This window comes from Neltuma alba, unplaced genomic scaffold (genome assembly GCF_004799145.2).
Source record: "Neltuma alba isolate B1F8T4 unplaced genomic scaffold, ASM479914v2 tig00004561_pilon, whole genome shotgun sequence".
In the NCBI taxonomy this organism is placed as follows: Eukaryota; Viridiplantae; Streptophyta; class Magnoliopsida; order Fabales; family Fabaceae; genus Neltuma; species Neltuma alba.
In genome coordinates, this window is record NW_021633767.1 from 4,576 (window position 1) to 27,204 (window position 22,629).

A 22,629-nucleotide genomic window follows, 5' to 3' on the forward strand; every position below is an offset into this window, starting at 1 on the left:
AAATGAGATTTTAAAATTTTAATAAAGTAAAGATGCAAGATAAAAAAATAAAATTTAATTAAAAATTTTTAATCTCATTTTTTAACTTTTTAAATCAAGCTCATTAAAATTTTTTACTACTCCCTCTTACACAACACCCAAATGCCGTTCTTTCCTAATTCAAATATTTAAAACAAAAATTAAATGTGCGCCTTTAATCTATTGATGACTTTACATAATACTCCTCCGATCCTTAATATAAGACCCATTTAACTAATTTGATTAGATTAAGGAAGTTAGGTAAGTTAGTTAATTATAAGAAAAGTGACACATTTTTCCTAAAACACCACAATCATCTTTTTTAATACCCCTCTCCCTCTTTTACTTGATTATGGATGAGGGAGTATTCATAGGGGTAATTTAGAGAAAATTGATAAATTTGAGAAAGGGCTCTTATATTTAGGACCAAAACCAACTCAAGAATTGGGTCCTATATTAAGGACCGGAGGAGTATTTTATTTTGGTTCTTTAATTTTATTACGTGTTTTTAGTCTTTTAATGTCAAAACCGTCAAAAACAATAGTGACAGTGAACATTTAAATATTGGCAAAATATTTTTAAATATTAATATCTTATATTTAAATTTTAAAATAATGATGGTCATTATAAAAAAGATCATGTGTGACTAACAATCCTAAAGTTAAGAGACTAAAAAGATAATTTTTATAATTAAAAAATAAAATTAAAGTTTTGTATAAAGTTAGAGGATGAAATAGGCATTTTTATTCATAGTTCTCCTATTATTTTGTCATATGCTATTATAGTAATAACAAATACCACATAATAATTTATTTTATTAGATAATTAAATTTTCAGATGACATTGATAATTTAAACATTTCGGCATCGGGAGTGAAATTTTGACAATAATAATTTATTAATATTTTCATATCACTCACATTTGGAACAAAAATTCTGTTGACGGATGAGAAGGTGACAAGCATGAGTCTTGGAATCATTGCCCCCAAAAAATGCTGAACCTGCAAAATTAAAGCAAGATGCACCTTCCACGCTCTTGGAGCGATTATATGGCCAAATTTCATGCAAGTGAATTCAAAGCACCTTCTTCTCCCTCCCTCTCTCTCATCTTCCCTGCGTAAACAAACTCTCTCCTTTTCTCTTTTCTTCTTTCTTCCGTCAGTTACGATTACGAACTCTTGAAACTGCGTGATCCTTCGAGCATTTGAGCCTTTCGCCTGCCATAATTCACGCAAGAGATCAGTCAATCGCCTATACGAAACTGAGACGTTGTTGGGCAGTGTTTGTGGCTGTGAGAGATATGACTTCTGAGCTCATTCACAGAGCCCAAACAAGCGAGACCGGAGAACCCACCTTGGATTCACCACGTTCTTCGGATTTTCGAGGAAAACCCGCACACCCAGTTTCCCGAATGTTTCGAGAGAGAGTTCCTTTCTTCCTTATCGGCGTTGCTATCGCCACCTGCTTCTTCCACTTCTTCTCTCATTCCCCATCGCCGATTCCTGACTTGCTCGTCGATTCCGAGTTGGCTCTGCCGACTCGGCGAGTGCTGCTCGAGGAAGCTGCGACGCATCCTCGGGGTAAAACCGGGAAGGTGCCTATGGGGCTGAGAGGAAAGAGGAAGAGGATTCTGGTGACCGGTGGAGCCGGCTTCGTCGGGAGCCACCTGGTGGACCGTCTGATCGACCGAGGCGATAGCGTCATCGTCATTGATAATTTCTTTACGGGCAGGAAAGAGAATTTGATTCACCACTTTGGAAACCCCAACTTCGAGCTCATTCGACACGACGTCGTTCAACCCATCCTCTTGGAGGTTGACCAGATCTACCATTTGGCTTGTCCTGCTTCCCCTGTTCATTATAAGTTCAATCCCGTCAAGACCATCATATCCTTTATCTACAATTCGCCTCTTGTTATGATTAATATTATTATCATTATTACGATCTCTTGTTTAATTGGTCATCATATGAATTCAATGTAACGAGTTCTCCCTAGGATTTTTATAATATAACATGGCACAGAAATGCTGAGGAATGCCCCTGATTTTGGATATTTTTAACAATCTTATTTAAACATACCAAGATATGAAAATCATTAAGTTTCCATTTTAACTCTGCCTTTTAGCTTATTGGTATAATGTCAGAGTGGTTAGCTTCATTCTCTCTTTGACTTATCCTAGTTGATTGGCAATTGTTTAGTCCTTGATTCATATCTATTGTTTTTGGCGTGTTCTGGAGTCCACAAGACCAATGTGGTGGGCACACTGAATATGTTGGGACTGGCAAAGAGGGTTGGTGCTCGCTTTTTGCTAACTAGCACCAGTGAGGTGTATGGTGATCCTCTTCAACACCCTCAGGCTGAGACCTATTGGGGCAACGTTAATCCTATTGGTACCCACACTATATCTATAAGAGATTTAAAATCTTGTGTCACTCTTTCAAGTTTCAAAATCTCAGCTTCGTATTTGTCGTTTTGATATTTACCCACTTTTGCTGCGTGTTGGTGTAGGTGTGAGGAGCTGTTACGATGAAGGAAAGCGCACAGCAGAAACCCTGACCATGGACTATCACAGAGGCGCTGGCATTGAGGTTTGTTCCCATTACGATTCTCCTAGGCATTTGGTATTGTTATCTGACCTTTTGTTTTAGATATTACAGTATAGAAAATTAAAGTATAAAATATCACAGTTGGTTCTCATGCTTGCTATGACGTGACCGTTGTAATGAATTTATACCATAAATATTTTTAAAAAGTTGAGAATAGCTAGAAGCCTAGGCAGACGAGAATCATATATTAAATATTTTAATATCAGTACATTAAAACAGGGACACGTCAATGTCGCTTGATATCTGAGATGACAGTCTACCAAATCCTTCCAAAATTATTGAAAAGTGCGATGATTTTCCATGAAAGAATGGTTGTTGAAATTGTTGTATAGGTGAGGATTGCTCGTATCTTCAACACCTACGGACCAAGAATGTGCCTTGACGATGGGCGTGTGGTTAGTAACTTCGTTGCTCAGGTAAAGCTTTTTACTCTGACATGGTTCTTGTTAATTTGTTAGTTAGTGGGCATTGTTTCTTTAATTCTGTATGTAATTTGCTTTCGTATAAGATTTTTTAAACTACATTCAGGCACTGAGGAAGGAGCCGTTGACTGTTTATGGCGATGGAAAACAAACAAGAAGCTTCCAATATGTTTCCGACTTGGTAAGTTTTTTTTTCCCCTCCCTGTCTTGTTCGTTTGAAATTTTAACATCATAACTACAAGGAAAATTTGGCACCAACTAAAAAGTAAAAAATAAGAAATCTTAGGATAAACCCCTAAGGTTTCTACGACATTATTCAGCAGTAAAATCTTATTGACTTCTTACACTTATGAAGAGTTTGTGTAAGAATTTCTCTTGAATCTGCAAGCAAAAGCACTGTGTAGTATGCTTCCCAGTGTGATAGTATCTGTCGCCTCTTCCTTAAGTTCAAGATACATACTCCCGTAGGTCCTATTTATAAGTTTTAAATTTGAGAAAGAGTATGGTTCATTTTATAAGCTTTAATTTTAGTTTGACTAAACACTTAATGTATTTTTTTCTAATGTTGCCCTTAATCTGTGGAAACTGATAGGAAATGTTTGTTTGACATGACTATATACATGTGACAGGTGGAAGGACTAATGAAGCTAATGGAAGGTGAGCATGTTGGTCCTTTCAATCTCGGCAATCCTGGTGAATTCACCATGCTTGAACTTGCTCAGGTAAAATACTCACGTTCCCTCTTTTGTATATATCACTGCACATCTCTAAAACAATCGAGTTATTTTCATATAAAACAGAATCAAATTCAAATTTGCCACCATGCTTGACTTGCAAGTTCCAAATGCAAAGATAGAATGTGATAATCTTGAGATGAGAATTAGATTCTTAAGATGGCATGTGATAATCTGTACAGGTGGTACAAGAGACGATAGATCCAAACGCAAAGATAGAGTATAGGCCAAACACAGAGGATGACCCACATAAGAGAAAACCAGACATTTCAAAGGCAAAGGAGCTTCTGGGCTGGGAGCCTCTTGTGCCCCTTCGCAAGGGACTTCCCCTAATGGTGTCCGACTTCAGACAACGAATATTTGGTGACTCCAAAGATGCGATGGGCAATTCTGCCTCGTAGATTTACAAAGACAGAGACACATAATTATTTAGTGAAAATCATAAGCATGTATTGAATAAGAGGGACTCCCTGATATTTAGAAATATACTGCGTGGGTATATGTCTTGGGGCAAAATAAGCAGCATTGGTAGTGCCATGAAAAGATTATTTAGGTGTGTCATCCGGAGTTCAGTTTTTAATTATTGAGTTATTATATTTTATTGGGGAGTATAGTTATTTTGGTTAAATTACAATTAAATTATACCAACGTCTTTTTCACAATGAAGTTTTGCTTTGCTTTCTTGCTTATCTTTTGATGATGTTTAGTGTTGTATTATTATTTGATAAATATAAAAAAATTATTGGCATCTTCATTTTTCCATATCCAATAGTCTATACAGCATATACTAAATTTAGAATTATTTCTTCCCAGAGAGATAGAGAGAAATTAAGGTGATAAATATGAAAAAGGTTTTTGATAGCATCTTTAATTAGTAGTGCAGTGATGGGGAACTTTACATATCAAAAACCTTGTCGATGCGGGGCAGGAGAACTGTGGAACCAGTTCGATGTGATGAGGTGGTGAGTTCTGTACTGTACTGTTATCTTTGGTTTTAATTATAACATCTCGTTTGTAGTTTACATATAAGGTCTTATAATTAAAACAAGAGGTAGTATTTAAGTACAGTTTGAAAAATTTAGATTTATAATTTTTAGTTAGAAGTTTTTAAATAAAAAATATTTTTTCAAAAACTAATATTAAAAAATAATCAAAGTGTTAATTTATTAAAAATATAAAAATAAAATTCTATTAAACCTGGACGTCTAATTTTGATCTAAATAGTCTAAATTTGATTAGTGACTGATGAGTATCCTGACTGAATTCACGTATTGAAATACAAGTAAATATTAAAAGTCACAAGTGGCTGGCACCAACAGATTGCATGATTTTTGGGGAAGAGAATCCCCTTCGGCCTTCCCCTGGGTGTCCCATTTCATACAAATTACAAATTCATTCTTTTCGTGTTTCCCCTCAATTTCTGCCATTAAATCCTCCACTCAACAACATAATGCTTCTCTGTAATACTATAAGTAGACTTCTACTCTGCTATTCTATGCCATTAAGCAAATCATAGGTTGAAAGAACTTGGCTTCCCTGTAAATTGCTTCTCCGCTATTCATAATTCCGGTGTGAAGCTATGCAATATAAGCCATGACATTGACGAGAGTGAAATCTCTAGTAGTCATCCTTATTATGTCTCTGCTCCTCAGCTGGGTTTCACTTGGAGAAGCCAAAGCAGAGCATGAAAAGGCATTTACGAATGTGATCAAAATCCAAGGAATTCTGTATTGCACTTTCAATGGCACAAAAGGTCCCAAGGGCAAAGCGACTCGTGTTTTCTCTGGTAATTAATGATCTCGATCTTTGTAATTAATCATCTCAGAGAGTGTTAAGATTAGCTTTTTGAAGTAATTTTACGATATAAAAGGTCAGGTAAGCATATGAAAGAAATTTTACCCCAACTTGAATAAAAGTATTTATGAGAAGTCCGAAGAATAGTGATTTAAAATAAATGTTTTTATATATTATGAGATAGTTGTTTTTGACATATTTATCTCGAATGGTGCAAAATTACTAATGTAAAGTCGTGAATGTCAGGTGCTGATGTGCAGCTTAGGTGTGACGGGAAATTGGTATTGTCGACAAAAACAAATGGAAGAGGGAAGTTTGTAATAGTTGTAGATCCACTTGAAATTTTGGTATCTTCACTCCTGTCAAGATGTGACTTGTTTGTGCCTACGCCACTCAGTACTTGCGACGCCACGCTTCCCACTGTCGGAGGACTCCTCTCCACCCTCATTTTCCTGGTCAACTCCATCCTTAGACACCTTCTCGTTACCATTCTTGGCCCTTCTGGCTTTCACTACGCCCCCTCCATTTAGAGGGTGTTTGAATAAAGTAAAATCATGGTTTGGAGAATAGATTTTAGAGAGTAGATTTTGAAAGAATAGATTTTTGAAAAAGTGATTCTGATAAAGTGAGAGTGTTTAGATAATTGTTGTCAGAAGTGCTTTTTGATATGTAGAAATTATTAAAAAGAATATAAGTTTAAATGATAATTACATATAAAATATATTTCATAATATATGTTTATTTGAAGTAATAAATTTGTTAATAATATACATTTTGGCAACGTAATAAATAAGGCATAAATAATATAATTAATAAAAAATTAATGTGTATATATATTAATAAAATAATTAAATATGTTTTTAGGAAAATGATTTATTTTGCCAGAGAAAATATTATTATTTCTTAAAGATTTTAAAGATGAAATCCCATAATTTTTTTTCACAAAATTAAATAATCACACAAAAAAATTCCATATTAATTGTCTTAATAATAAAAGTTGCAACGAAATATATTTGTCCAAGTAGTTTTTTTTAACAACACATTACATTATCTGAAAAGAAAAAAGGAAATAAAAAGGACATGACTATTCTTGTATATAATGAACAATTTGATCTCTTATGGAATCACGAAGCTGAACCATGTGAGATAAAAATTCTATTGATGAAGGTATATGTGAAGATCCAACTACATCATCATCATTATTTTCTCCTGCATAAGAACCTTATTGTTCAAACTGAATGAAACCAAGATCAGAAATGGATGTTGATCTAATGAAGTTATGTATGGCCATCGTTGCACAAACAATTTGAACTTGTGTTGGAAAGTCATAGCTCAGCATGTTTCCTAAAGTTGCAAACTTACTCTTTCAAACTCCAAAAGTTCTTTCAATAGTGCTCCATAGACTTGAGTGCAAATAATTGAACGCCTCATTCTCATTTTCAAGTGCAGATGACCTTCGAAAATCAGGGAGATGGTAGCGTTCACGTCTGTAAGGACCAAGGTATCCCATGGGTGTCGGATAGCCAACATCCACCAAATAATATTTGCCTACATGAAATATATGATTGGTGTCAATAAACTTTGTTTTCTAATAGTTAAGCATAAATAAATTGTAGCAATTTAAAATATACCTTGAGGCGGATGGAGAAAGTTCATGGAAGTTGTGAGGGCATGGTCAAATATACGAGCATCATGCGCACCACCTTCCCATCCGGCCAATACAAAAGTGAAGCACATGTCCCAATCGTAAACCGCCATTACATTTTGCGCTACTCTTCCTTTTCGGTTAATAAATTTTGTTTGCTCAGTTGCATCAACAATGTATGAAACATGTGTTCCATCAATTGCTCCAATAACATGTTTGAAAAAGGGCTAGTATCGACCACCAGGCCATATTTTTGTATGCAAATACTGAAATGTTGGATCTTTTGGTTTGATATTGGACATAGCAAGTCTACAGCATGCCAGTAAGACGTTATGGAAATGTCTACTAATTGTCTCCCCTGAATGCTGAAATCTTTCTTGCTGCATCCTACTACTTAGCGCATGGCCAACAATATTTAAAAACATTGCAACCATTTCATGTATCTCAACATTTCTAGTTTCTCTTAGATCGTGTTGTTGCAATTCTATGCAAAGACTGAAGAACACTTCCCTTTCCATCCTAAACATGTTATAATAATAGGTGGAATGGCCTTGTAAAACGTCCTTTACCCATGCCTTGCCTATGTAAATACTCGTATGTTGGGGCTCTTTACACAAATGAAAAGAAGCGTATCCACCAACCACTACTGCAACTTGATTAACCCGTTTGTTCCGTCGTTTACAATACTTTTCTGCAATTTTAATTTCATCGGCCATTTTTTGTCTTGTCCTGTGCACATAGATATAAAATTCAGAAGCCCTGATATGAAATTACTAAACATTTAATAAGAAAATAAGTTGTTTAATTCCTACAGAAATTTAGTAGTTACATAATACAATAGTGCTGGTTACATCATTCCTAAAAATATATACAAATTATCGCAGTCATCTTCTAAGCAACACAAAAAGTAGTCAAATACTATAATAAGCAACACAAATGAAGTCTCAATCCTTAGTTGCATGCTTCAAGAAGATCAAGAGTTTTTCCTTCTTGTTCTTCAAAGCCACATACATTTCCCTTGCAATTGGCTTGTCTATAAGGAGTGTTGTGCACCGGCCAAACAGATCAGGATCATCAACAATTTCATCAACTTCATTAAGGTGCTCCATGACTCCAGCAATTGACATCTCATAAGCACGTGCCTCTTCTTCTAGCTTCCTAGTACGTGCTTTTGAAATCTCTTCATGTTCACGCTGAGAATCATTTTCATTTGCTTGAGCTATCCTAGTTAGTGCATCTGCTATTTTCATAGTGGTAGTGGGTTTCTTCTTCATGGATTCAACTTTTTTTCTAACCCCTAATGAGCTACTTAGACCTGTGCTTCTACCTTCACGAATGGTTTCCTGTCTCATCCTAGTGTTGCCTCTACTTCCTCCACTATTGTCATTAAATGTGACCGAATTAAACTCCCCACTTATGCCAGTTGGTGCCCCCAAAATTTCATCACTATCTCCAGACCCTTCTTCCATATCATCTTCAAGAACTCCTTCGCTTGGAAGTGTCATGGAAGAAGGTACCCATGACTGTGGTCCAGTTGCAGCTACAGACCCAAAGAGTTGAGTCAATTCAGCCCGAAATTGAAGCCCTCTTTCTCTAAATTTTTTGTAGCCTGGAACTTCTTGCACATTCAACACCAAAAATATTATACATTATACAAAAAACATTAACATGGAGAAAATGCAAGCTCAAATAAAGTTAAATGATTACCACTATTTTCTTTTCCCACCAATCATCAAGGGCAGTAACAGTATTCCTTTCAGCATCTCACCCCAAACCTGTCTCACAGAGCAGCCTATCCCATAATTGCCACTCCTTTCGCAGGGCATCAAATTTGTTCTTTAATTGGATTCTCGTATATACTCTCCCAGTCTTTGTAGTGAAGCTGTCCCCAATACTTGTCCAAGTAGGCTTTGTCAAGCTAGTTCCTTTTCTTTCCCCCTTTTCAACTCCTTCAATGCACAGGTCAATAAAGACCTTTGTGGTTCTTATATCCCATGAAGCTTTGCCATTTTTTTTTACTCATTATGCTATAAACCAATTACAACACTTCAGTCATCACAAGTTCAACCGAAAAAGCATGCCATTCAGTTCGGAGATATGATATAACAGGTATAGTATTTAAGTATAGCCACATGATCTTTTTTCCAGCAAAATGAGGTCTCATTAATAATCGAAATCCCAAAATTAAGGATGAATTTTTTCCCCCACCATTTAAGGGAATTCTTTTCGGTTAACTGACCAAAATTTGAGTACAACTACTAATTAAAATCCCAAACAGATTTTGGTAACCACTCAAACACTAAAAAGAATTCCCCTGACCAGTGGGATTTCAATTACAATTGGTTAACTGACCAAAATTTGGAACAGAGAAATTAGTTAACTCATTCATGAGATTTCGATTAGAGAAATAAAAACAATTTCAGCAGCACAAGCACCCATAATCCAACTGTATACACACATACAGAGTGTTTGACTATTCTGTCTCCAAAAGCACAACATACGAATATGGGAAAAAAGACACACACACACGAAACAGAGATCCAGCCACAACCAGAATTTCAAAACGAAATGCCTCTGCTCTGTCTCTCATTCTCATTTGCTCAACACATTACCATGAAACAAAAGCAAATGGTGAAACAAAATGAACAACTAAAGGTGGGAGGAAAACGAAATGAAGCCAGTAGAAGTGAACAAATCATAAACAATCGGTGAAACCAACCTCTGTGTGGGAAAAAAATCGACCAGGGAGGAAATTTGAAAACACAACAGATCCAGATGTTCGCATTAGTGATGAAAATGACTAACCGGACGTTCGCAAATGAGAGGAGACAGCTTACCTGAGTTCTGGATATGAGCGATGGAACCGGACAAGGCGACCTGAGACAGACTAAACAGCAAAGATATCAGAAATGGAAGGCTTCGATCGGGCAAACCCAATGCGCGGTCTTGTTCTGGCAAGCCTAGAAACACCTCATCGGCACTGATATTCCTGAGCGGTGAATGATCTCACTGGTGTGAAGAAATTTTTAGACTTTCTTCAGAAGGGGCGACGGCACAGGACCAGATCTTCAAGTGGGCAGAATGGGGTGGACTTTTTCCTCGGATTCTTCTCTAATGAGCAACTCATAGCAGCTCGATATTTTCGAGTGAGTTGAACAAGACCGGATCTTCAAGTGGTTATGAGGGCAATGGCAGGACGAATGGAAGAGAAGAGGCTTCCGGGTAGAATGGCTGATGAATGGGAGAAGAGAGTTGGTGCTTTTTCACCGTTGGAGCTACTGACAGGAGTAATAATTACTCCAACGACCGATTTTCCTTCTTCAGAAGCGACCCCCTCGTGCTTGTTGGCAAACCATGGTTTTCCTGGCCAAAACCAAGGTTTTGCCAGAAACCATGGTTTAAAAAAAAAAAAAGGGTGTTTGGCAATCAGCTTCCCCAAACCATGGTTTAGGACCCAGAAGCACTTCTGGAGCAATTGTCAAACACCCCCTTAGATCTTTTTTGGGATGAGCCCTGTCTTGGAGACTCACCATGTAATTAGTGTATGTTAAAGAAACTAAGCAAGTCACTCGTTTAAATAATTTGTACGAGATCAATATGTACAAAAAATTTTGTCTCGCAAGACAAAAGACATTCATTTTATATATGAACATTCTATGTGTAAAAACCTGTAGGCTGTATGTAGTTGCCCTCTCACCAAATAAGCCTCCTTATACAGCATTTGAAGTTTAGTAGTTGATAACTTGTGATGTGTTTGAGTTTGCTTAATGATTGCTGCATAGTTGATTTGGGAGTAGTTTTACCTCTGTGGTGTGATTACTAATTAAACGGTTAAGTTGATATGGTTAAGCTATATATAGTGGTTGACATGGTTGATAAGGTGTTATCATATCTCAATGACATCTTTTTCATTTAAAAAAAAATGTTAGTTAAATTGAAATTATATGTATTATTTATTTTGACCCACCAAAAACACGAAAAACATGAATAAATAAGTTGTTAATTCCGCAACAAAGAATCTAATAATCTTTACCCTTTCCTTTCCAAATTTTATTATTAAACTGTTACATATAAGAGAGAAATATGGTTGTTACATTGAGGGCAAAAATATTCCAAAAAAAAATCCTAATTAATCATAATTAAGTACCTAAAACCCTATTGCATATACAACTAAATTTACTATGACCTTAAATAAAAACTCAGGACTCGAGAGGGCCATGGAACCAATATTTTTCAAAAAATCATGATTTTTATTTTGGCCAACACTTAGACCTGATCTGCCAATAATACCCTGGGGCCCTGCCGTAGACATATATCATGAGGGTCTAATTAAAACAACAACAATTCTATAAATCTGCAAGAAATAATGTTATAGTTGTGTTGTTATTTTTGTGGCCGCAAAATATATATATATTTTTAAATCTTCGGATTAAGCATTCAACATTTGTCATATTAGGTATTGTAAAGTATAGACATAGATTTGAGAATTAAGGAATCCCCACATATCATGTTACAGCCTGGAGCTTTTTGTCTCTCTCTTTCAAAGTCAAAACTGATTTGATTGATATATATCCTCACGTGCACCGTCAAATAATGGGGTTTTTCCCCCCCGAATTTCTCATATCTCAGTTAAAAATATATTAAAATTTGGGAAAATTGCAAATAAAGACCTTTGAAAATATAAAATAGCAATTTGGGTACTTCAATTTACAAAATTGCTGTGAGAGACCGGGTCTCAAATATGAATTATAAAATGTAAGGAAAAAGACTAAATTGCCCTTCTTCTCTTTCTTCCATCATCTTATCTTCTTCTCTTTCCCACTGCGGTCCAATCCAGGAGTTCTCTCTTCCCTCTCCTTCTCTTTCTTCCATCACCTCATTTCTTTCTCTCTTCCAGTGACCTTAAGGCTTTACGTGGGGAGCATGGTGGAGTGATTTTATCGATTAAGGAGAGAGATTTTTTAACTGGGAAGATTAATGGAAGGGTAATGCTCAATGGGGGCTAGAGTTATGGGGATTTATGGATGAGAAATTCTGGTAAAAATTATATCAATGACAAAGTATAGATCCCCATTGCTCTGTCACTGCATCCAACTACTTGTCCACTCTAAGTTCCGCTGTGACAAGCAAAGCGAAGATAAATTCAAGGGGTGGGTGGAACTATCAATTTCACGCGCGTGTTGAAGAGCTTGGACGCAAGCCTTCTCCCATTGCACGAAATATTGACATGGAACAAAGAGAAGGGAAAGCACATGTGCGGTTTGGTTGGGAGAATTGGACCGACCCCTTCACAATGTTGCTGAATCACAGAAGCTCGAATGGGGTTTTGATTGCAAGATTGGGCCCGCCCTTCGATGGATGCTGCTAGGTTGGGAAGAATGATATGAGGTTGGGGCATCCTAGATCTGCGACCATGAAAGCGATGATGAGCAATATTTTTTTAGCAACCATGGGGAAAGAATCAAAGTGGAGGAGCTTGGGCACCTAAGATGGTGTTTTTCTTTCCCTTGGTTTTGTTTCCTTAATTTTAGTTTTGCTTCTTTCTCCCCCTCACATTACAGGATCTCTTCTTTTTTTTCTTATTTACTCATTTCAACAGAGAAATTAAAATTATATGAAAACCTTATCGAAACTTGTTATTAGTCTTACTTAACTTGTCATTTACCTAATTGAACTTGTCATGAATCCTATCTCAGAAGTGCTTATTATCAAGGAAATCTGTAAATTCTGATTTTAACAGAGAAATTTAAAATTGTGTCAAAACCTTATAAGAACTTGTCATTAGTCTTACTTAACTTGTCATTGGCCTAACTGAACTTGTCATTTTATAAATAAATGTGGAAATTCAGCTATTTTAACAGAAAATCTCAAATATGTATGAGTAGCTTATCAGAAGTTGTCATTGGTCTTACTTAACTTGTCATTTCATAAATAAATGTGAAAACTCAATCATTTTAATAGAGAATCTCAAATTTGTATGAAAACTTTATCAGAAGTTGTCATTTGACTAACTGAACTTGTCATTTCGTAAAGAAATATGAAAATTCTATCATCTTAATAGTTTAAGCTCAAATTTGTATGACTAGATTATCAGAAGTTGTCATTCGACTTATTAAAGTTGTCATTAGCTTTACTGAAGTTGTCATTCATCCAAGAATGTGAAAATTGTCATTTTAATGCACAAACTTAAATTCCTATTAAATGCTTATCAGAACTTGTCACTTGCGTTACTAAACTTGTTATTCATCTTAATAAACTTGTCATTGGCGTCTCATTGGCATTACATCAACACTTGTTATTAAAAGTTTGCAATAGGAAATGACAAGTTTGTAATAAAAAAATTACAACTCTGCAATAAGAAATAACAAGTTTATAATAGGAATTACAAGTCTGCAATATGGAATTACAAATCCATAATAAGAAATAACAAGTCTGCAATAGGAAATAACAAGTCTATAATAAAAAATAATAAGCCTGAAATGAAAAATCACAACCCTGATATAAAAAATTACAAGTCACAACAGAAAATAACAAGTCCAAAATAGAGAATTATAAGTCTAAAATAGAAAATTACAGGTCTAAAATAGGAAATTATGAGTCTCTAATAGAAAATAACAAGTCCAGATAACCATCTAACATCGATGACATCAAAGCTAATTTTGAACATTTCTTGACAATATTAGGTCCAAGCAATCATCTGATAACTGCATTCATGGATAAAGGAACATATAATTATCATTTGATAACATATAATCGTCTGAATGAGGGCATGTTATTGGTAGGCTAGGCTTCATTCACCTGTTTCTCAAAATGCATCCTCTTCAAACCCTGCAACAAGGATGTTAAGAGTTGTTAGCTTATACTTGAAAGGCTTGGATTTCAACTTTTGTGCTTCTTGTTGAGCTTATTGATTATTTGTTCATCCCTTTCTAACTTTAGAGATAAAAGACGTTGGGACCCAAGCGGGTGCTTCACTTGCTTGGTTGAAAGAGCTATAAAAAAAAATCCTACCCACCCATAACTCAGCACAAACACAAATGAAATCTATTCGATGTATTGCCTCAAATACTTAGTTGAAATGCTTAGTTGAAAGAGAAGGACGAAGCGGGAGAGAGGAGAGAAGGATATGGGTTTGTGAGAACGAAGTAGAGGAGGATATGTAAAGCCGGTGGGTATTTTTGTCTTTTAATCAACATTTCATAATTGCAAATTGGGACCGGGTCCTCTGCAGCAATTTTTCAAATTCAGGGTCCCTGGTTGCTATTTTATATATTGGGAGGTCTTTATTTGCAATTTTCCCTTAAAATTTGCGTACGAGTATAATACTATAATAAACACATGATTTTTATTACTTTTTATTTTTAATATACAAGCTAATTAATTAATTTGAATACATTAAGGAGACTAATTAAGTTATTTATTTATAATAAATATATGTTTTTTTTAAATATTCTTACTAATTGTGTATATTAGTTAAAACTCCTATTTAATACTGCAAAGACCATCTTGAAAATAATGGGTAAATACGAGATAAAATGAATTGGAATATCACATTTAGAATTAAATTAAATATCAAACTAACTTTTATGTTAAGGATAAAAGGTGGTATATAAGACTTGTAGCAAATAATATATGGATTTAGATCTAAGAGGGAAATTATGTCCATCTTTTCAAACACGCATGTGTGCGAAGTCTTGGAATCAATGATGCGTTTTTTGTTTTTTCGGAAGATTGATTCATTTTCAAATGATTGTGGGCCTAGAAAGTACAACATAGTGAAGATAACAAAGCTCGAGTCCAAATTAATTGTGTGTCCTTCACTAATCATCATTAGTGGCCTAAATTCTTGAAGAGTAATAGAAGCTTTTTCTGTGCCCACTTCTTCCACATAGTAATCTTTTTAGGAAAAAAAATATGTTGAAAAATAAGCCCATGGTGTTCTCTAACAATAAAATGTGACCAGAAAGAGAGAAGAATAACACAAATAGTTGCAGATATATGCTTAAAACTCATAAATATATACTCCATCTGATCTTAAATTTAATACCTGTTTTGTAAATAGGTCTTATATTTAGAATCAGAGGAGTAGTATATATAAATATTAACTGGAAACAGATTTTTTTCTGATTAAGGTTAGAATAAACATTTTTTTTATATTTGAAGTCTCTTATTTAATATATTATTTTGTAGTGGTTAAAAAAGTTTGAGAGGAATATGAAAATAAACATTGTATGAAAGGGTAAAAATAAAATAAGGAAAATCCGACGGGAATGATGAGACAGGGGCTCATAGATTTTACTTCACGTATGCACGCAATATATGGTAAAGTTAAAACTTAACAGTGCAAAATGGTCCCACCAATTCATAATCACCCCTTTGTCAGAATTTGTAATAAATAATCACACAGTCGCACCCTCCGCACTGCGCGACATTTCTTTTCTTTATATGTTTTTCTTTTGTTAATATAATTTATAACTTCTCAAATTTATTTTTATTTTTATTTTAGTTTTTCAAGTTTTAAATTCAGGTTTTTATTAAATTATAAAAATTAATATTTTAAATAAAAAATTTGAGGGACTAAAACTTATGATTTAAAATTTAAGATACCAAAACTAAAATGAGAACAAAATTAAAGAATTACAGATTATATTAACTTTTTTTCCAAAACACTATCCTTTGTATTTAGGTTTAAATATTTATGCAATGCCGAATCATATATTATTTTATCTGATAAAATTATTGTCAATTAATAAACTAATATTTTTATTGTAATTATTTTTTATTTTTAAATATTTTTTAATTTATCCATTTTAATTTCTAAAATAAAATTGGGAAAATTGGGGGGAATTATTATTGCAACATTGGTTGTTCAATTAGCCCATAAATCTGATTCATAGAAAATTTTCTCCTGTTGTCATGGATTTTTAAGGGTGGGATTGTGATTTCCAAGAGTATAAATTATATTTATAAACTAGATCTAAGAATTTTATTTTTTAAAAAAAATATGAAAGGGAAAAAAAACATGAGAATAAAGAGCAGGGGAAAAGGTTGGGGGTAAAATTCTGGTGCTTCGTCATCACTTATCACTTACTGCTAAAATACATAAATGACAATGACGATACACACTACCCGCTCTCTGCACTGCTACAGTGATGCATCACCCTATCTCACCAGACTAATTTTTAATTTGTCACCAAAAAATTTAATGTGAATTTTAATTTTAAACTAATACTCCTAACTCATGATTTTATATCATACAAGTATATACATATGGACGTTTTTAACCTTTCCTGCCTCATTTTTTCATGTTTTATTTGGAAAACATCAATTCTGACAAGAAAAATACTGAGGAGCGTGGTCATTTGTCAGACTGAGGTGGATAGAAACGGTAGCCACAAATAAGACATCTACGCACATTTATGTTTAATAATACTCCTGCTCCAGTTATTAAAATAAATTCTATTTGATTAATTTAGTTAGATTGAAAAAATTACATAATTTAGTTAATTATAAAAATATTTTTTTAAGAAATATTATAATGATTTTTCTTAATATCTTTCTTCTCTCTCTTATTTAATTATGATTAAAAGAGTATCAATAAAGATAATTTAAAAAATAATAAATATGATAAATAAGTCTTATATTTAAGATCAAGATTAACTGAACAAGTATATCGTGCATTAAAAACAGAAGAGTATTAAATCAAATTTTTTGTTAAAATTATATTCATTTTTTTAATATGTAAATTTTACTATAAAAACAAAAAAAAATAAACATTAGGAAAATTACAATGCCGAACAAAATTCTTTAAGGAAAGCCATATTACGGTCTGTAAATAATGTTTTGCTTTTTATAAATTTTATATCGTCTTTGGATGCTTAGGATGCCCGTTAGCTCTGAATAAGTAGTATTGTATTATATTCAAGTAACAAGGCAAAAAATTAATAAACAAATTCTATTTTTAATGCCAACCAGACTAGACAAGTTCCGGCATTACTGGAAAATAATTTGATTAATAAATACTTGTCTCATCCTGTTTATAAGAAATTTAAAGACTTTTCCTTATAAAAATCATCTCATTAAATCTATGATAAGAATCTGCAATTTTATCCATGACTAATTATTATTTCTATTGAAAATTAGATATATTAAATGTTTTTAAAGTTAAAAAATTATTAAATTTTAATTAATATAGGGTTAACAAATTTTAAAATTTTTAAAAATATATTGGAAACGAAAATGGGTTATAATTTATAAATAGAAAGAATAAAATGAGTAATGCTTGGGATTTTAATATTGGCTTCGGAAAAAAAAGAGAGATTTTAATCTAACATCCAAAAAAAATTTCTAATATCATTCAAAATCCTAAAATATTTTTTAATTGCTTTTTGTGTATCTAATAGTTTAAATTATTTTTTCAATAATATTTAATATTTAAATTTAGAATACTGATTGCCACTGAAAAAATCGATACTAAATGTCACTAGAAAATTCTCTAAATGAAAAACGAATACAGAGGATTATCCAGAAATGCTACAGGCGTTGCGTACATATTTAACTATATTATATAAACATCGAAATATTGAATATGGAGATACGTGAAGATGGATTAAGACAAGGAAATGAAAACACAAAAAAGAAAAGAAAAGAAGAAGAAATGAAACTCTTGTAGGCAAAATAGAAGAGACATCATGATTATTAACACGCTGAGGGCTGAATCATGCGCCTTGGGGATATTTCCCAGGCACTATTCATGTAACCTTACATGCACTTCCCACTAAACTTTCTGCAATTTCCAATGAATACATACAACCATTTGTAAGTAAACTGCTAAATCCATCACGCTCAGCCCAATCTCCTATTTCCATCTCATTTTATTTTCGCATTCTCCAAACACACCCATCATAACCATCTGAATATGAACAAACAGGTAACAGCTTTCCCAGAAAATTGCATGGAAAACGAGAGTATTGCATTACATAATTAGCGAAAATTTAAGAATTTAACATACGGGTTAAGTAACGATATATGATGTAGTAAGCGTGAATCATCTTGACTCCAAGATGGATTTTTCTTTTTTCCTTTTTTGGATTCTTCAGCCTCTGACAGCAAGCAAGGAAGGAATAGCAGACAGATTTGGCGTGGCGTTGTTCTTGACGTCTTTGGAATTTGAAGGTTTGGCGGTGAAGACTCTCATGGGGCTGGCGAATGCCCAGCCCCAATACCTTCCTCTGCTCTGAGACAGAGCCATAGATTCTGATTTTCTGCCCGTGGTTTGATCGTCGTTCGAGGATGAAACCAGGTAAGACGAAGATGATGATGATGACGAAGACGAGTTCATCATGAAGCCACTGAATAATCCTGCGCACCTCGCTCTTTCTTTCATGGAATGGTGGTGGTGGTGGTCGCCGCCGCTGCTGCCGCGGGCGACTTTGGGCTTCCCTTCGCGCTGAGATTCGACCCTCCTGAGAGCGCAATCTCCGAAGCCGGTGGATATTCTCTCGAAGAAATCGCCGGAGAAGCTTCTGCTTCCACAACCAACAGATCTGGATCTCGAAACTTTGCGCTCGAAGGAAGAAGCAGAGGTTTGCCGGCTATTACATGTCTCGTCGTCTTCCACAACAATGTCAATCTTTCTGCCTCCCAAAGACGATCCCTCGCACTTCTCCTTCTGTTGCCCGGAGGAGCTGATATTTCCGTCTCTAAGGCTCTTGGCGTCTAATTTCTTCCCGGAAACAGAGGAGGATGATGACTTGGAAGAGAGATGAAGAAAAGACCAGAACCCGTTCCTTTTTCTAGGGCTATCCCCTGGGTCATCCAAGAGCCTGCCTCTTCTAGGAGTGGCGGTAGACTTGCTTCGCTTGAAGACGACGTCGGAGGAAGCCGTGGCGGCGGAGGAAGAGGAAGAAGAAGGAGCAACAGAAGGTTTCTTCTTGGCCTTCTTCTTGGTAGAGAGAAAAAGGAGACGAGGGCGGTGGGAGTGGTGATGATATCCATTGTTGGGTTGGGATTGAGGGAGGGAGAGGGAAGAAGAAGGATGGCGAGAGTAGGAGGAGGAGGAGGAGGAGGGGCGGAGGAAGGAGGTCGGATCTGAAGGAGGAAGGAGAAGGGGGGGAGGAGGAGGAGGAAGGACGGAGAGGGAGAGGGAGGGAGGAGGAGAGGAGCTTGCCGAGCTTCTCTTGGAGGCAGAGAGCACAGATGCCGTGAGGGTTGGTTCTGTAAGGATGGTCGCTGCATTGCATTCCGTCCGCCATGTCGTCGTCGGCGCCACCTTCCATGTCTGACCTGCTGCTGCTGCTGCTTCTGCTTCCTGAACCACCTGATGACCTGAAGAAGGTGATTAGTACGTTAGAGAGAGAGAGAGATGAGAGAGATGGGTCAGTGAAGTGAAGAGGGAAAGGGCGAACAGAGGACAGAAGAGAGAGACAGTGAAGTAAGTGAAGGCATTGAAGTGAGGGACGGAGACTTCAGGTCAGCACGTGCATGACTGACTCTCCGATGTCTTAAAATATCATTCTTTAATTATCTAAAAATAAAATTATCAGTTTTTGTTGTCTGAAAGGTTATTAATTTTCATATATTATTTTTAATCGTAATTATAAGAGTTAATTGATTAATTTAATAAGATTAAAAAAATTAAATTAGTTATTTGTAATAAATAGATATTATCTTTCTAAAAATATCTTTACTAATCAAGTATATTGGTGAGAACTACCATTGTTAAAAGAAATAACTTGAAAAAAAATATATAAATATGAGAGACAAAGTAGATTGGGGTCTTATATTTAGGATCAAAATAAAAGTCAAATAAAGTCTTACATTAGAAACAGGAGGTAGTATTAAATAAGTACTCTAGTATTTCAATTACTAATAAATATGTTAAAAATAAAATTTTATTTTTAAATATGTTTTTATAATAAATAAGAAAAAGATGAAAGAGAATGTGTGAAAAAACGTTATAAGAGAGAATATGACAAAAATAAAAAATAATTAAGAACAAAATTAAAAAAATTATATTAAATGTCAAGACAATCCAAATTAAAACTTATAAATAAAACCAAGAAGGAATAATTGAGATTCTATTTATAGCTCATTATTGTATTACTGTATACAAAAAATCTGGATACATTTATCTAGACTATGCCTCACATAATCAAAGGAACATTAAGAAATCTTTGTAAAAGGGGGGAAAAGCAGCTGGTACGAAGGAGCAAGGGAAGGAAGAATCTCTATGTAAGAGAAGATGGAGGGGGGGGGGGCCTTGGGTACGTGAGATGTGCAGAAGAGTGGTATTGTTTGTTAGCAGTCAGAAATTATTTAAACCCTAAAACCTTATCTCTTTGGTTCTCCCATTCCTTTCCTTCCTTGCCCCTCCAACGTTACACTAACCCCAAAAAGGGAAAAAAAAATGAAAGAAATGGAGTGTTTTTTTTTTTTTCACGTATTCTTTTAATATGAGTAATTCTATTTGAAATATTATTAAGTACTACATGTGAGTACTCATGAATAGAGTTAAAAAAAACAGGGGAAGATGTTTAGGGCATTTAGTCCAACTAAACATTTTTTTAAATCTTACTTCAATATGAGATCACGAGTATAATACCTCTATGAAAATATAAGGAGTGTGTTAGTTTCTTTTTTGTGTGGTGAAAAACAGAATATAAAAAGAAAAGGAAAAAAGGTAGAGAAAGGAGTAGTTAGTAATTACTCTTCTAGTCCTAAATATAAAACCTTTATACATATCTTATATTTAGGACCAGAGGAGTAACGTGAATGAAGGAAATGAGAATAAATAGGAAGAAGCGATGGAAGTGCATGGAGATCCACGCTAATTGTTTATGTGTTAAGTTAAAAAACGTAAGAGGAAGCCAAGTGGAATGTGGTTGGACTCTTATTTTGTTTAATGAATCCTTGTTGTTCTCATTGATGTTGTTATTATTTTATGATAATCCTACAAGATATATTCCTCCTCCTCGATCATCCTTTGTCAAAGATGCTCAAAACTTGTTATCGAAGGACAAGTCATGAGTTCAGAGGGGAAAAACAACAGAACAGCACAAGGCTTACAGTTAAACGGCAATAGCACAGTATAACATCGCTGATGCTTGCGCCTCGTCATGGAGTTTAAAATACTCCAACGTCCCTATTTACACAGTGGAGATAATGTTTTTTTAATTCTTAATATAAGTTAATTTTACTTAATTTATTAATACATATATTAAAATATGGATAAAATTAAAAAATTATTAAATTTTAAAACAGAGTTAACAAATTTAAGATTTTACTTATTTTTTATAACAAACTGTTGGTTGATATGGTAAGCGGTCTCACTTGCAAAGAGGAGAATATAAATTCAAATCCTGAGAAGCGCATTCGTTGGAAGGATTTTAACATTAACACTCCCAACCTAAAAAAGATTAATCTCAAATCTAAAATTGATTTAAGAATATTCTGAGTTACACCAAAAAAAAAAAAAGAGTTAGAGGTGTAAATGATGAGATTTTTTTTGGCCAAGAGAAAATGAGAAGTTAAATGCCAAACAAAATCTTTTTTGCAAGGCATATATTAAGAGGGACTATTAATCGTTTTATAGGTTACGAGATAGAGTATTTAATAATTAAAATTTTAAGGAGGGATGATTAAAAAAGAGAGAGATTCTTTTTTTTTTCCGCCACCAAAAAAGAGAGAGGTTATTGGAGTATTTAAAAATAGCGGCGAAAGCGGTTGAAGAGCTTTTATATCAAATAAATAAACAATGCTTCAAAATGGAGAGTAGTCGCTCGGCGACAACCGCGTGTTAGGGAAGCAGTCCTACTTTTGAGAGACAGTGCAACTAAAATTTATTAACCTACTCTTGCATGCATATATACATATTTATATGATATAACGAGCAAATGGAGACAAGTGTCATTGATAATCATAAAACATATACACTTGATTAAATTACAAATAACCTTTTTATCTTCAAATTTTGATAATATTAATGAAAAACAAACCTGATATGGTTAGTTATTTCACTATCTGCAAAGTAAAACGAAATGTCATGTCAAAGAAAGAAATCACATGAATGAGCCAAAATCTGGCGAGACATAAAACAGAATCCTCACAACTTGGCTAATTCTTGACTGACGCGAGATACCATCTCTTGAAACGAAGAAATCTTGTTATTTTTTATTACACGTTAAAGAGCAGAGAAGACGGCCAAAACTATTCCATGCGGTTCTCAAGTTGCCAGATCTAAATGGAGTTGACCAATGAGCTGGAAATAGCTTATAGCCCTGAACTTGCTCTAAACAAATACCATATGAACACCTACACGTCTAGAACACAGCTTAATATGCTTACTGGTCTGAATAGCCTACTTTTCATAAATCAAATCTACCTAAGAATCTTTCTATTTAACTCATCTAC

The 22,629-nt window shown here is 34.5% G+C and overlaps 3 protein-coding genes and 1 pseudogene across 3 annotated transcripts; 2 read left to right on the top strand and 2 right to left on the bottom strand.

Moving 5' to 3' along the window:
- The first annotated feature begins 1,008 nt into the window (after window positions 1-1,008).
- Window positions 1,009-4,455, top strand: LOC114745230 (UDP-glucuronic acid decarboxylase 2-like). The gene is made up of 7 exons (XM_028933380.1): window positions 1,009-1,902; window positions 2,260-2,407; window positions 2,526-2,605; window positions 2,956-3,039; window positions 3,152-3,226; window positions 3,675-3,767; window positions 3,962-4,455. The coding sequence occupies exons 1-7, from the start codon at window positions 1,318-1,320 to the stop codon at window positions 4,178-4,180; spliced, it is 1,284 nt and encodes a 427-aa protein (XP_028789213.1). The 5' UTR covers window positions 1,009-1,317; the 3' UTR covers window positions 4,181-4,455.
- A 917-nt stretch (window positions 4,456-5,372) lies between these two features.
- LOC114745234 (phylloplanin-like) lies at window positions 5,373-6,103 on the top strand. Its single transcript, XM_028933384.1, has 2 exons — window positions 5,373-5,565; window positions 5,820-6,103. The coding sequence occupies exons 1-2, from the start codon at window positions 5,373-5,375 to the stop codon at window positions 6,101-6,103; spliced, it is 477 nt and encodes a 158-aa protein (XP_028789217.1).
- A 2,059-nt stretch (window positions 6,104-8,162) lies between these two features.
- LOC114745235 (uncharacterized) lies at window positions 8,163-10,345 on the bottom strand. The gene is made up of 4 exons (XM_028933385.1): window positions 10,280-10,345; window positions 10,056-10,095; window positions 8,994-9,167; window positions 8,163-8,836 (listed from the first exon to the last, which is right to left on the bottom strand). Exons 1-4 carry the CDS (start codon window positions 10,343-10,345, stop codon window positions 8,163-8,165), a joined length of 954 nt encoding a protein of 317 aa, XP_028789218.1.
- Window positions 10,346-17,900: 7,555 nt separating this feature from the next.
- On the bottom strand, window positions 17,901-19,703 carry LOC114745237 (uncharacterized serine-rich protein C215.13-like; annotated as a pseudogene).
- Window positions 19,704-22,629: the final 2,926 nt, after the last annotated feature.